The sequence below is a fragment of the Prunus avium genome, chromosome 6, assembly GCF_965620075.1.
Source record: "Prunus avium chromosome 6, drPruAviu1.hap1.1, whole genome shotgun sequence".
NCBI lineage: Eukaryota > Viridiplantae > Streptophyta > Magnoliopsida > Rosales > Rosaceae > Prunus > Prunus avium.
In genome coordinates, this window is record NC_142289.1 from 3,567,278 (window position 1) to 3,582,117 (window position 14,840).

General features: G+C 36.5%; 2 protein-coding genes and 1 long non-coding RNA gene across 3 annotated transcripts; all 3 read left to right on the forward strand.

Annotated features, from left to right (window-relative positions):
• Window positions 1-1,429: 1,429 nt before the first annotated feature.
• On the forward strand, window positions 1,430-3,966 carry LOC110770602 (uncharacterized). The gene is made up of 2 exons (XR_002528760.2): window positions 1,430-1,592; window positions 3,611-3,966. It is a non-coding gene; the product is annotated as an uncharacterized LOC110770602 (long non-coding RNA).
• Window positions 3,967-5,553: 1,587 nt separating this feature from the next.
• Window positions 5,554-9,397, forward strand: HASPIN (Protein kinase superfamily protein). Its single transcript, XM_021974773.2, has 15 exons — window positions 5,554-5,631; window positions 5,714-5,801; window positions 5,908-6,009; window positions 6,352-6,454; window positions 6,588-7,138; window positions 7,257-7,380; window positions 7,464-7,573; window positions 7,703-7,814; window positions 7,991-8,083; window positions 8,166-8,227; window positions 8,304-8,434; window positions 8,533-8,603; window positions 8,687-8,739; window positions 8,861-8,927; window positions 9,122-9,397. Exons 1-15 carry the CDS (start codon window positions 5,616-5,618, stop codon window positions 9,245-9,247), a joined length of 1,809 nt encoding a protein of 602 aa, XP_021830465.1. The 5' UTR covers window positions 5,554-5,615; the 3' UTR covers window positions 9,248-9,397.
• Window positions 9,398-11,630: 2,233 nt separating this feature from the next.
• On the forward strand, window positions 11,631-14,498 carry LOC110770606 (uncharacterized). The gene is made up of 4 exons (XM_021974780.2): window positions 11,631-11,848; window positions 12,064-13,521; window positions 13,641-13,827; window positions 13,906-14,498. The coding sequence occupies exons 1-4, from the start codon at window positions 11,719-11,721 to the stop codon at window positions 14,090-14,092; spliced, it is 1,962 nt and encodes a 653-aa protein (XP_021830472.1). The 5' UTR covers window positions 11,631-11,718; the 3' UTR covers window positions 14,093-14,498.
• The last annotated feature ends 342 nt before the right edge of the window (window positions 14,499-14,840 follow it).

Genomic DNA, 14,840 nt, shown 5'->3' on the forward strand with positions numbered 1-14,840 from the left:
TTATTGGTTGAAAATCAATATTAATTATGCTCCAAACGAATTAAAATTGATGAAAATGCGTTCATTTTTAAAGGCATTTTTAATTGCACGATTTGATGGAAGGAGCAAAAGTGCGTGTTGAAGAATATAATAAGTCCCACATTCGAAATTTGACAGAAATAAATATAATATAAGTGATTCCACTACTAATATCACCAAGACCTTTTGAGATAAAATCTCACATATATCAGACTTTGTAAGTGGTTAAGTTGAGAATAATATCGATGTTGTTAGTAGTGGACCACTAATCTATTTCTCTGAAATTTAACATAATACCCATTAAAATCAAGTAATATATATATATATATACACACACATGCATGATATAACATATAAGTAAATTACAAAACACCCTTGAAAAAGAAGAATTTATAAGCAGATATAACCCAACAAATAGAAATGGCCAAAAAGAACCAAACAAATTAGTGAACAAGTTGTGGTGAGGCTTCTAGGATTTGCTAGACAACAAATGGCAAGACAGAGAAGCACAGGGTAGCTAAGCATTACTTAATGGGTTTAAAACTTTAGTGCAAACTGGCCATTTTAGAGAAACTGTCAATTGTGATAGAGATAATTAGATGGCACCAATTTTTTTCCTTCCCAAACAAAGAAAGTGATATTTGCTAATAAATTTCTCAAGCAAAAGGAAATATTGACGCATCATTGTTGAGAGCTGTTCCAATTAAAGCCAATTGAAGAGCTAAAAGACACACTAAATTAAAAACACTAGGATAAGCTTAAGCAACAGGTCTATATCAAATGGAGCTTGGAAAATATATATCTTCTCTGGGGATGGCCAATAACAAGGTTGCTAAAATTTAGTTAATGCAAAGCCATATGAGCATGGAGAGATGCAAATTTGGGGAGCTGAATACGGGAATGTAAAGGATGTCTGAATTTAAAAAAAAAAAAGTTTGAATTGTTTAAATAGAGTTGTTACAAAGAATTTACAATGAGGCAAAATAATAGATCTAAGCCGTTTTCCATATGATCGTGGAAAGGAAAGAAAAGAAAGGCTTAAGTGAGCCAACTTTTTCTATAATCGAATCTTGCGTCATAAATAATATTGGGCTATAACTTACTTATAAGCGGATTTACTTCCTATAGAAGTAAGTTCAATCCAATCCAAGTAATTACTTATCACACATTTGCACATAACAATTGAGTGGAAAGAGATTCTATGGCTACCCTAAAATGTTCTTTGAACACCTTACAGTTTTACTAGGCTACTCAGATTAAAAATGTAACCACTGAAAAAGACCGAAAAAAAAAAAAAAGGAGACACAATCCAGGGCTAAATTTGGGATTTTAAAAATCACGACTTGTTTGGTGGGCCAAATTGGACCACACTTCTCAAGTCCTAGTCATTTTTTATGGGCTTAAGTTTGACTCAGACTGAACATGGCCTCTCGGGTCTAAGCCCAAGCCCGGACTCTGGAACCCAAACGACGACGACGAGGGTGAGGGCGAGCGTCGTCTTCTACATCGATTTGGGGCTTCGCCTTCTTCTCGTTTTCTCTGTTGAACGTCCCGTGGCTCCGATTCTGCCCTAGGTACGTTTCCATGGCTGGTTTTCTCTAGATCTTACAATGATGACAACATTGATTTATATTTTCTGGTATTATATGATGCCTTTGGTGGTTTTAGATTTTGTCTTAATTTTGAGTTGAACTTGATATATTTAGGGCTGATTCGAGATTTTATTATATGGTTTTTTTCTTCTAAACTTGAAATGCAATAATCCTAAATCAAGTTTAGAAGAAATATAAAGCTCCTCACAAAACCAAAGTCACCGTTGTGTTGTGGGTAGTGGCCACTGGGCCAGTGTGGCTGCCAAGCTCATTGCCTTTAACACCCGCAAGCTCTCTTCTTTTCGTGGCATTTCTCTTTTATCATTTGTTTTCTACATTTCCATTTTCTTTTTAGATGCAATGCAAGTCATAATTTTGGTTTATCCATTAAACTTCTATGTTTGCATTTGGTTGCTGTTGAGAAACTGAATAAATTCCTAAAGAATGTTGTTGTGCCAATCTGCATTTTCAAATTTCATTTGTCTGCCAATGCCAATAAATAACATTCTTCAATTAACTTTTGCAAGCCAAAACCTTTCAAATTTAGATTGCAGAAAAAAGATCATTCGAATTCAAAAGGATGACACAACTTGAATTTGAAAGTTGTCATTGGGCATAAGATTGCTGGAATGACAGTTTTGTTGCATTATGCTATGTAATAGCACCCTCAGAGTATGTTTGTTTTGTCTGAATTTTGTTTTGGTGCATTATGCTGTGTAATAGGCTTCTGAGTTTTGTTTCCTGAGAGTATATCTTCGCAAAACTGAAAACAATGAAGAATTATAGAAAGAATTACAGAGACAATTGTAGAAGAAGGAGATTGTTGTTATTTCTGATGATAATGAGAATTTTACAAGAATGATTAACCCTTATACAGTTAACACCTTCATCTTTAACTAATTAACCCAACGAACTCTCTAGCAGACTTCTAACAAACCCATATAAGCAACTAATCACAGAATGACACTAGTCAACATTTTATAATGACAAGTGTCCTTGCTACACTATAAATAACTCATGGAACCAAACAAAGTTTATTATCATTCACTTCTCAGTTCGTTATTCAGTTCCTTTCTTTTAAATGCAATACTTTATACTATTTATAACTATCATTTAAATTTTCCTATTCTTTCACTTCTATGATGTTAACCTTTTTGCATTTATTTAATCACAGTAGAATGAATTTTAGCTTGATGGTATTATTGAATTTAATATGAATTGGCTTCGTCAAGAATTACTGATTTTTTATCGGCTTTAAAATTTTACATTGTGATCTTGTTTGCTAATTCATTTGCCTATACTTGAAACATGTTTGTTGTGAAAGTTATGTATTGCACACATTGTATAGAAACAGTTTTCTCTTGACAGAACTCTATTTTCGAATATACGCTGGGCTTTTCAAACACAATGTCTTCTTTATCTCTTCTCTATCTTTTATATTTGTTAATCAATTTGGAACTAATCAATTGCTGCAGGTGTAAATGTGTATAAATTTAACTCTTAAGTACCCTTTTTTGGCATATGTTCTATTTCGTCTACTTCTCTGGAGTCTGGAGCTCTAATTCTTATCCTTTTTTGGGATATGTGAATGTGTACGAGTTTTCTGTTCTGATTTTTGTGGGGGTCTTGCTTTATTTCTCAATAGTATGCAATATGCAGTTCATTGTTAATTTACAAGCATTGGCATTTGGATTTTCTTTCTTTTTCTTCTATGAACTACCCAAATATGATTCAAATATCTGGAGTCGGGTCTTCTGCCGACACCTTAGAACATCATGTACATAGTCAAACCCTACATTATTGTTCTATTATCAAGAAGGCCAACCAAATTGCTTACCTTACATGCATTGATCCGACTAGATTCGGACATTTCACATTTTGCATTATCAGTCTGATTTGTGTTTCTTGGTTTATAATTTTTATTTGATATTAATTATTCCGTTCATTTTTGGTACAGCTTGATGATAATTCACTAAATTGCTTGTTCATTTATCTTGCAGTTTGTGGGGCATGCAACCGCCGGTTCCATCTTCATTGCATCAATGGGTAAATTCACATGCTTCGCAGGCTTTTGCCCCATGTGTCGCAGGAAGTGACAATTCAAAGATTGAGAAAAAAACATTGGAATCACTCTTAAGTGCAGGGGTTGCAAATGCAGGCTTGCAATTGTTATACTGGTTGATATAAAGCGAACACCTCCTCTGTATATCTATTGAGTATTAGTTGATGTAAACTAAAGTAGCTCCATCTCTAGGTTTCAATTTTTTATCGTTTATTGTATTCCTCCATAAACCGCATTTTTGTTTATTGGGTCTGATAAGCGATCCCCAGTGAGCATAAAAATAAAATTTTGATAGGTAGTCCCTTTAAAATTTGTGATCCAATTAAGATACGGGTGTGGGAGACGAATTTTAAAGTAATGCTGACTTTTAGCGGCGGTTAAGTATGTCGTCGCTGAAAGAGTTTTTACCTACGGTTAGGGGCCAAAAAAACCGTCGCTAAGCTCATTTTGCCTAGATGTAGCATAAATTTTGTCAGTAAAGGTCCGTAAACCGTCACCAATCGCCGCTAAACCTCAGGAACCGTCATTTATTACCAGATTAGCTACAATATGCTGATTAAAATGATTTCTCCTCCTGTTTTTCGCTAGATATTATTTTCTTTCTTCTAGAATACCCCAAGCGATGTAGAAAACTGCGAAAGAACAATTATTTATCATTTACCACAATATAAATTTACAAAATAGAAAAAATTATGGAGTGTTCTTATTTCATGTTACAGGGAAATGCTTGTAAGTTTTGGTATGTTTCTAAGTTTAGACAATGAGTTCCTCCTATATAATGTAATTTTGGGAGTCTTTTCCGGACTGACAAACAATATCATTTCTCAAATGGTTTGTAGATATAAATTACATGAAAGCTTTTTTTGAAACATTTACCGGGAGTTTTTGCGATAGGTCCTTGGGTGTTAGCTGATACCACATCTTGAAAATCTTAGAACTTGAATATGTATATATGGTCTAATTTGATCACACTATTCTCAACATCCATATGGTATATGGTTTGGTTATGTAGGATACTGGTTAGGTGGTTGTGTTGTGTGTAATTGTCCTTTCGAAATTATTTGAGTTTTGATTATAAAGCTTAAAATTTCCCCTTTTTTCTTGCTTGAATATCAATATTAATTATGCTCTCCAAACAAATTAAGATTGATGAAAATAATGCTCAGAGTTGAGCAATATATATCCATGCATGATACAAACATATTAGAAAGTCACAAGAAAAATACTTTTGGAATGAAATATAATAAGCACCTTAAGAAATGGCAAAAAAGAACCAAACAAATGAGTGAACAAGTAGTGGTGGTTTCATTATTGTCTACGCAGAGAGGCTTCTAGGCTTTGCTAACCAACAAATGCCAAGACAAAGAAGCACAGGGTAGCTAAGCATTAACAAGAAGGATGGGTTTAGTGGAAATAAACTATTTTAGAGAAGCTGTCAACGATGATAGAGATAATTAGATGATAGCAATTTTTTTCCTTCCCATAATAGTGAATCCGTCCCCTTACATCCAAGTTCGAATTTCCTTTGCCGAAGATCTAATAAGTTGGGCCAAGACCGACTTTAAGCCTTAAGCAATGGTTCTATATCATAGGGAACTTGGAAAATAGGGTTGAACAACAAGGTTACTAAAACTTTAGTTAATGCAAATCCACAAATAAGTTTCTCTTTCATCTTTATTTGGAGGATTGAAATCCTGGGCTGTAGACTGTAGGGGTTTAAAAATTTTAAATATACAATTGGAGACCCAAAACTCCAAGAAGCACCATCCCAGCCCAGCCCGCTGAATAATGCCATCTACACCAAACGCACCGTTTAAGTCGTAAGAATGGTGACTTATAAGCCATACCTTTTCTCTTTCCACTAAACGCAACATTTCTTTTATCTCTGCCTCGACTACAGTTCCCGCCCAAAAGACGAAGCATTCAAAATCCTTCTCTCTCTAATGGACTTCAACGCAGGTACTGAGAGAAAACCCTAATTTCTTCCATTAGTCTTCTTCATTACCCAAGTTAATTTCCATTATTAAGGAATACATTTCAGGAGGTGAAGTCTCCGATCAACGACAACAGTGTGAAGCGATTTACAGAAGAAGAAAGCCCAACAAACCCACTCAAGATGTAGAACCTTCGTATGTTCAAATCTAATCTCTGTTGTGTTTATGTGTTTTTGTTTTGCGAAACCAAAAAGTTTCTTAATTTGTGCTCTCAATGTGTTTTTGATTTTGCCTATCTCAGAAAGCAGTCATGTTCGGCTCGTTATGTGGGAAGGGTGAGTTTGGCTCCTGCTGCTGGAGCTCTCAACAGGAAAACCAGTTGGACCCGTTCCCTTTCTACAAGGTTCATTTCAAAGCGCCCACCTTTTCTCTATCTCTATCTCTGTTGGACCTGTTCTCTTTCTTCCGAGATTGCTGTTGAACTTGTGTCTATCAGCGCTGTCTTGTGAGCTTTGGGTTTGTGTTTATTATGATTCCTTTTGTTTTCCGCTTCTGGATTTTGTGGTATGAGCTTGATTACTATGTGGTTAGTGGTGAGGGGCTGTTTGGGTAGCACCCATTTACTGAATTTCTTTTTTGATTCTATAGATTGAGCTTGTTATAGTTAGTCACTATTGTAACTTTTGCTTAAATAATGTAGCTGCTATCTCATTCCAGCTTTTGATTGTTTTTTTGTGCTTGATAGAGGGAGGACAAGTGTTGCTGTTGGTGTTTGCTTTGATTATCATCCTCAACATAAGGAGCCTAAAAGAAAAGGAAAGAGAAAAGGAAAAGCTGCTCTTCCCAAAGTGAGCTCCTTTTTAAAGAACAATTGTGTTTCTGTTTTGCATGTTGTTATTAGCATTGCAATGCCTCAATTGCATGTACTCTATTAAAGTTTAAACACAATTGTATGCCGTTTTTAATGTTCGGAATCTCCAGGGGAAGTACAAATTTGAAGAGGAGAAGGCTTACTTTCAAGAGGTTGATGCCTTTGAGTTGTTGGAGGAGAGCCCCTCTCCCAAACCTACTACATGGGTTGCGGGCAACCAAACTGATACTGTTGCATTACCCAAGTTGTGCTCTCCATTAGATAAATGGTTGTTCAAGAAGCTAAACTTCACTTTCGAGCCTTCCAGCACATTGTCTAAGATACTGCAGACTTCAACCATGCGGCCCATACCTTCAGAACCCATTGGTGGTAACAATTTGAAATCTTCAAGTTTGAAAACCCCAAAAAATTCTAGTAAAGTCAATTCTCGTTTGCCTTCTGCGCAAAGCAGATTTGAATTGAGTTTGGTTGATGGAAGTGTGCTTGAAACGGTGCCGGATGTGGGCAATGACGGTTGTGAAGATATAGTAGCTTCTGTAAAGAAACTCTCTCTGGCATCATCTTCATCAGATAGTGAAGATTTGGATCCATTTCGTGCTCTATTAGCAGTATGTGGACAGTCAGTTCCCTTAAAATTTAGGGATGTTTTTTCTTCCTATTGGTAAGCTCCTTGTTTGTAATATGTTTGCCTTTACAATTTGAACTCCCCTTTTCCCGCAATATTTTAGCTGATCCTCTGCTTCTGTAAGCTAACATAACATACAAATTTCTTGAAACAGTGACCTAGACAAGATTACCAAAATCGGGGAAGGAACATTTGGAGAAGCTTTCAAGGCTGGCAACTATGTTTGCAAAATAGTCCCAATTGATGGTAACATACTAGTGAATGGGGAAGTGCAAAAGGTACTAGCTGCAGTACTATGCCTTCTAGTAATGGGATTTCCAGTTTTGTTGAATGATTCTGTAATGAAGTTACTGTGCTCCAGAGATCTGAAGAATTGCTAGAAGAGGTCGTACTTTCCCGCACTCTTAATTACTTAAGAGGACATGAGGGTGATTTTCAAAATGCTTGCACCATGTTTATCGAAACCATAGAGTATGTATTTACTTTAAAGTTCTATCATTCCACAACTGCTTAAGACTTAATAGAATTGATTACTTGAATGATCGTATCAGTTGCAAGATTTTTATTCTGTCATATTTCTGTGATCTGATTCCTTTACAGTTTGAGAGTGTGCCAAGGCTCTTATGATACTGCTTTGATCAGCGCATGGGAGGATTGGGATGAAGACCATGGTTCAGAAAATGATCACCCTAAGGCGTTTCCAGATAACCAGGTTTTTCCTTCTCTACTTAAACTTGTCTAATATTCTTTTTGGTGTATAAGCTATATGTCGTCCTAATAATCTTCCATAACTATGACTTGGTGATCTTCTCAAGTATAAATGATTCACATACTATGAGGTTAACGTTACTTAGACTTATTCAATGCAACTCACAATTTTGCATACAGTGCTATGTCGTGTTTGTTTTAGAGCATGGTGGCAAGGATCTGGAAAGCTTTGTACTTCGGAACACTGATGAGGCACGGAGTTTATTGGTCCAGGTAAAGTATACACTATAACAGAATTCTTGTGGTGATTCCTGAAACTTCAATTTGTTTTTAAATGATTGGATTATCATTTCAGGTTACAGCTGCCCTTGCTGTAGCTGAAGCTGCATATGAATTTGAGCACCGTGATCTTCACTGGTATGGTTGTGTTTGTGAGTATAATGACTTTGGAATCTATGAGTGCTGCTGACTTAGGAATATACATTTTTTACAGGGGAAACATCCTTTTAAGTCGGAATGATTCTGTTACAATGCCGTTCACTCTTGAGGGAAAACAGATGTTTATCCAAACATTTGGATTGGGGATGTCAATAATAGATTTCACTCTTTCAAGAATCAACACTGGTGAATTCTTGTTAAAATACTTTTGTGATGTGTTTGGTATGGTAGAGGATACATTAATTGTTGATGTAGCGTACTTAACAAACATCAAATATGCACAGGTGATGACATACTCTTTCTAGACCTATCTTCGGATCCTGAGCTCTTTAAAGGTCCAAAGGGCGATAAACAAGTAAGGAATTGAAACTAAAGTTGTACCAGTAAATTTATCTTTGTTTTATGAAATAAAATAAATGATAGTTAAATCATTTGCAGTCAGAAACATACCGGAAGATGAAGGAGGTAACAGAAGACTGCTGGGAGGGAAGGTATGGTTGATATATCAAATTTCATTATCATACACAAAAAGGGAAAATGTGTTAGTCAAAATTGAAAAGTAAAGAAGAATTTTTTTAGTGCTGAATCATTGTTAACTTTTGATCTTTATAGCTTCCCCCGAACAAATGCACTGTGGTTGATGTACCTGGTGGATGTCTTACTGCTAAAGAAATCATTTGTAAGTTTTTCTTAATTAATTTTAGAAAACTACTTACTATTGTAATTTTTCTTATACAAATGCTACAACAGCGGCAGGGGTATGCTGGCAACCACAAAGGGGGTGAAAACTGATCAATTTTAAGTCTAATGTTTTAAAACTATGCACTGTAAGAAGAAATGACTTATGCTTTTGACTGATTCATTCTATGCTAGGAACGAACTTCAAAAGACGAGAGAGATTTCCGTTCATTGAAGAAGCGTCTGGACAAATATCAGTCAGCCAGAGAAGCACTTCTTGATCCCTCTTTCAGTGATTTGTTGGTTGAAGGTGGCATTTGAGAAACAACTAAGAATGACAAGATGTTGTAATTTTGCATTAACAACTGTAAATATTTGAGGCTCCAATGAGTAGGAAGAATATTGTGAATATGTAGTGAAGTGTACAAGATACTTGATGGAGTTAACTTTATGAATGAAAGATATAAGATAAGTGCAATAGTTTTGATTTGAAGAAGTTAACTTTATGAGCAACCAAACAAAACCACAAAGCAAATCTGCCATATTGAATATGCTCGTATGATATATCCTGACTTTTGTCACCCCTTTTCCCCTCATATTAATCCGTGGCTCCTTTTCCAAGTTCATATTAAATCTATCAAACTTATATAACAGGTGTGACTGTTCTCTCTCTCTCTCTCTCTTGCTTGCTTTCGGCTTAAGACCTCGTCAGACAAGCTGCTTTTGATTCACTACTTTGAAATTTGAATGCAGCATAATAGCTTATTCCACATGGGTTGTCTTTGTCCACTCTTACGTTGCATGTTCCATCTTATTTTAAATCCGCAGAAAGAAGGTGGCTCTAATGGTTGTGGTTACTTTTTCACACTGTGCTACTTGGAAATATTAGATTTTCTCTTGTGTCCTTATCATGCATTTGAGAACATGGTGCCCTGCATTTTCTTGATAGCTTTCACCTCAAAACGATACATGATAAATATAAAGCAGCAGAAGAAATCTTGCTGTAAATTTCACATGGTTTGTTTGTGTATGTGGCAATGCACTATCCACATTCCACAGCCACAACAAGACCTGTTGTGGTCCGGTTGCATCAAATTATTCATCTTCTTTATTCTGGAAACGATTCGCTGATCCGGATGCCAGTTGAACTCAAGAGCTTCTGACCTTGACAATAGCACGTAACTAAGAAGGAAACCCTTATCCAAGAAGGAAAGGCCAAAACCTAAAAGTGAATTTCTAAGCCTAATCTTCTCTGGAAGACTTACCTTTCAATTAACTTTTGTTTTCCTTTTATTGATAATCATTCATTAGTTTTTGGTTATTTTGTGCTTGGCTGATCTAAGCAAAATAGCTAGACTTTTGTGCCTCCTTCCTCCCTCCTTTATCATGCTCCAACCAAATTCAAATCTTTAACACCCCATTAACTAGAGGCCAGCTGTTTGATGCTGATCACTCCTATTTTATATGCATTTTTTTATCCATAAAATACTTAAGCAGCCGGGGGATATTAATTTTATATGAACTTCTTTAGCCCTCAAAAGAAATTATTCTATTCGGTTCATGAAACGGATTTGAGAGGAAATCACTTTTCATGTCATTTCCCAATATATGAGAAAATGAAAATTTCTTTCCCACGTTTGGTAATGTCGAGAAAATAAATGGGATATATCATTTTATTGCATTTCCCATATTTATTTTGACTAGGAATGGAAAACAAAGATTGTATAATTTTTCAATTATATCCGTAGTAAATCAAATAAAAAAAGAATGCATCTAATGATATATTGTAATTCTAAATTGTTAATGGGGACAAAATGATCATAAAAAATGTGCATTTAATGTTGGCTAATTTTCCCAAACTTTCCCATGAGAGGGGAAAACAAAACCAAAATTAGGAGGATGGCTTCACTTTCTCTCTACTTTCTCATGTGTCAGACAACTATTTACCATGACTGGACTTATCAAACATAGGAAAGCAATTGATTTCCCATCCCCAAACCTCCTTTCCCATGAACTAAACGAGGTAGTGGGATGAGAATATGATATCTAGGGTTATGGGTATCGCATGTGGGGGAGAAAGGTGTAGGAAGGGATTGTGGAGGTCCTCAGATAATTAGGTTAGTTTTTTTTGTTTAATATTTAGTTATGGTGAATTGACGAAATTGCCTTCCAAAAATATTACATACAACTTTACTTAATGTAAATTTTAACAGAGTTAGACATAGGTGTTTAATTTAACACTTTACAAAGTTCAGGTGGTTAATAGTTAAAATTAAAAGTTCATGTGATAATTGTATGCATGCTTAAAAATTCAAGTGATATTTATGCAAATTTCTCATCCATAAAATACTTAAGCAGCCTGGGGATCTTAATCTTATGTGAACTTCTTTAGCCCCCAAAAAGAAATTACCTGTAGTGGGATGGGAATATGATATCCAGGGTTACGGCATGTGTATTTTTACACATCATGTGCCTATGTTTTGCCACTTGTTTAGACTACTTTATATCCTGAGCTTATATCTCTTTGGGAAAGAAAAAAAAAGCACAAAAGCATAGTTGATTCTTTCTACTGTTTTGCAGACACAAGGTTTTCAACCCCATATCCTTAGTGACAAAGCAAACATATTTTCTTTATCATTACAACTCGTCACCTTTCTTTTTCACACTTTCTTTTTTTGTCCTTTTTCTTTCCTGACCTTTATTTTCAACACTCTGCTCTCTCTCTCTCTCTCTAATGGGTGCTTATATTCACTCCAATTCTATCTGCAATGTCTTAAAAGCATTTCCATTTTATGAATCACATTAAAAATCCAGCTTGGTCTCTGCCTAGATTCCCAGAAACACTTCACATAATCATGGCCAATGCAGCTTCTAAGTGCCTCTTCTTGTTCTTCCTGTCTCTTCTCTCTAGCTGTTCATCAGGTAAGTAAAAACTATTACTTATACTTTTTGATCTTCTGCTTTTCTGAAACCATGGTTCTCTTTATGAACATCACACTAATTAATGTGAAGTTGGATCTACATTTTTCATATTCTGATCAGGCTTTTTTTATAAATTGGGTTAAAACTAGTTACAGCTAAAATTACAAGTTAAAAGTAGTTTGAAGTTTCTGTCTATTTTTTTTCACACCTTACAGGAACTCTGGTGGGTTTCTCATATCATGCAAGTGGAAACACTACAACTTCATCACCTAGTAGAACCATATCGTTCTTGAAGCAAAACAAGATCACCCCATCTCAGATTCAAGTCTTCGTTGAAGATCCTAGGATTTTAAGTACTCTGCCCAACACTGATGTTACTGTTGATCTATACTTGAATGAAAATATGATGAGTTCCAAATATTCCTCAATCTCATGGCTGAAAACCCGTGTAATTCCCTTTCTCTCACAAGGAAACATCAAAAGCAGCATAGTAATTAGTGGCAGTGACTATGCAAGAAAATCTAGTCTACCTATGCTTTTATCCACCCTGAAATACATGCACTCAGCAGTCCTTGCCAGTCTTCCTTCTGACAGAAGAATTAAGGTCTCAGTAGCATTTTCTTTGACATCTCTTGAGAATTTGAGAAGAGGACATGAAAGATATCTGCATAGGATTTGTACTTATATCAATGAAGTGAGATCTTCAGTCATTGTAGAAGCCAATATTGATGGAGAATTGAGTATGGGTGATAGGTTTGTTCAGTCAGTGATTGAGAGAGCCAGCCTTGCAAATTCTGTTCTTCCTTGTAAAGATGTCCCCATGGTTTTGACAATCAAAAGTCCAGCAGCTCCCAGTGCATCTGAAGTAGCCGAATTCTCTGTTAAGGTTTTGAAAGCTTTAGAAAGCAACACTCAGATTACAGGTAGGTTAGTTGGGTTATATGCAGAAGTAGCTTCCATGGATGATTTTGCACAGAAAGAGCTCAAAAGGGAAGAGGAACAGATTTTTCCTTCTTCTAGGAGAGAACTCTTAAGCAGTTTCCATCTGAAAACAACTTCACATGACACATTTGACACACCAACAGTCTTCCCTACAACTCCCATATCAACACCACCACTGCCTACCACCCCTCCATATAACCCTACACCAACCATTGTCACTGTCCCTGCTACAAACCCGGTAACAGTAACTCCGGTCAATCCTGCCGCGCCAGTGGAAGTTCCCTCCACCACACCCGTCACCATACCCCCCACAAATCCGGTGAGCTCACCAGTTACCAATCCAGCCACAACCCCCATCACACCCGTCACCATACCCCCGACAAATCCTGTGACAACTTACCCGCCACCATCTGGAGGCGTTCCAGTCACAACACCTGTCACAAACCCAGTCTCACCTCCTGCAACAACTAATAATACTCCTGCAGTTCCAGGACAGAGCTGGTGTGTGGCCAAGAGTGGAGCACAGCAAACAGCACTTCAGGCAGGATTGGACTATGCATGTGGAATGGGAGGCGCAGACTGTTCACAGATCCAACAGGGTGGAAGCTGTTACAATCCAAATTCTCTTCAAAATCATGCCTCATATGCATTCAACAGCTATTATCAGAAGAATCCAGTGTCAACTAGCTGTGACTTTGGAGGGGTTGCCACAATAGTTAATGCTAATCCAAGTATGATCATAAATTTTTGTTTCTTCCATATGATTTAATACACGCTATACGCTAAACAATCATCTAAACCATATAAATATATATGTATATATCTGACACTCTCCTGAAATTTTGAATAGGCACTGGTTCCTGCATTTACCAATCATCATCATCATCCTCAACCCCAACAACTCCAAATCCAGCATCAACAACTCCAACACCCACATCAACAATTCCACCACCAACATCAACAACTCCACCATCAACTTCAACAACTCCACCACCAGCAATAACATCAATTCCACCACCTGGGGAAGGTGTATCAGGGTATAGTGTTCTGTCTCATGACTTTCAATCTCTATACTACATTTACCAGTTTATCACTAACTTCATCTCTACTTGCAGCTCCGGTACTCCACCTTCGGTGTTGAACTCGAGCAACCCGGCTTCAGGATCCATGCCAGAGTTTGGGAGTGACAGCCCTCCTGGTTTTAACACAACAACATCCACTTCAGCTAGTTTGCGACCGTCTGTTGGTTGCGTCTTTTTGGTAACAACCTTAGTTACTAGAAAAATTGTTCTTACCATGTAAAAATATGACCTCTCCATGTAAATTAACGGGTGATCAGATTCCTCAGAAGCACAATTTCTCACGACGAATCACGGTTGTACATAACCGCATATGCAAGCGAAGAAAGCTAGGGGAAACATGATAGTTAGTTACTGTCTTGCATTAGCTTTGGGATGTAGAGATGGTTGTGGGTGAAGTGAAGGTAAGCTTCTCTACATCTAAACCTGAGCTGGTAGGAAACAACAATTTTACTCTGAGGTTGAGAGGTGCAATAGAGATTTGTGATCCTGTATCTCTTTTAGTTGGGTATTGTAGGTCTGTGTTTGTGCTCATACTATTAGAATTAGAGTTCATATTGCTCTTCTATCTAGAAATTTAGTAAAGTTGCATGAACAGAAATTTATGCTATTTATTGGAGTCAATTTCACTCGTCTGATCTGCACTAAGGCAACTGGCATGGTAATGATTTTCGAGACATAATATCCATGAATGGACTGATTTTACTTTCACATTCCATTTACAATATTAAGTTACCTGATCATAACATCATTACACATGGAGCTAAATTCCACATTAATTGTATCCGGATCAAGCTCTTCTGATCATCATGATGTTCGATCCATGCCCGTCATTATCATGACAAGTAATAATCATCAAACTTTATGCATATTTTTAGTGTCATAGATTAGCATTTCAAGCTAAACCCATATACTAATTTCGAATCTAAATTACTAAAATACCATGCATACATAGTAATCGTCAGCCTAAG

What these genes read in the sequence shown, in the direction of transcription:
- HASPIN (XM_021974773.2), top strand. An exon ending in ACTCAAGATGTAGAACCTTC is followed by an intron (nt 5,802 to 5,907) that starts GTATGTTCAAAT and finishes TGCCTATCTCAG; the next exon opens with AAAGCAGTCATGTTCGGCTC. An exon ending in GAGCACCGTGATCTTCACTG is followed by an intron (nt 8,228 to 8,303) that starts GTATGGTTGTGT and finishes CATTTTTTACAG; the next exon opens with GGGAAACATCCTTTTAAGTC.
- LOC110770606 (XM_021974780.2), top strand. Translation starts at nt 11,719, where the DNA reads ATGAATCACATTAAAAATCCAGCTTGGTCTCTGCCTAGATTCCCAGAA. An exon ending in TCTCTCTAGCTGTTCATCAG is followed by an intron (nt 11,849 to 12,063) that starts GTAAGTAAAAAC and finishes CACACCTTACAG; the next exon opens with GAACTCTGGTGGGTTTCTCA. An exon ending in CCTGGGGAAGGTGTATCAGG is followed by an intron (nt 13,828 to 13,905) that starts GTATAGTGTTCT and finishes CTCTACTTGCAG; the next exon opens with CTCCGGTACTCCACCTTCGG.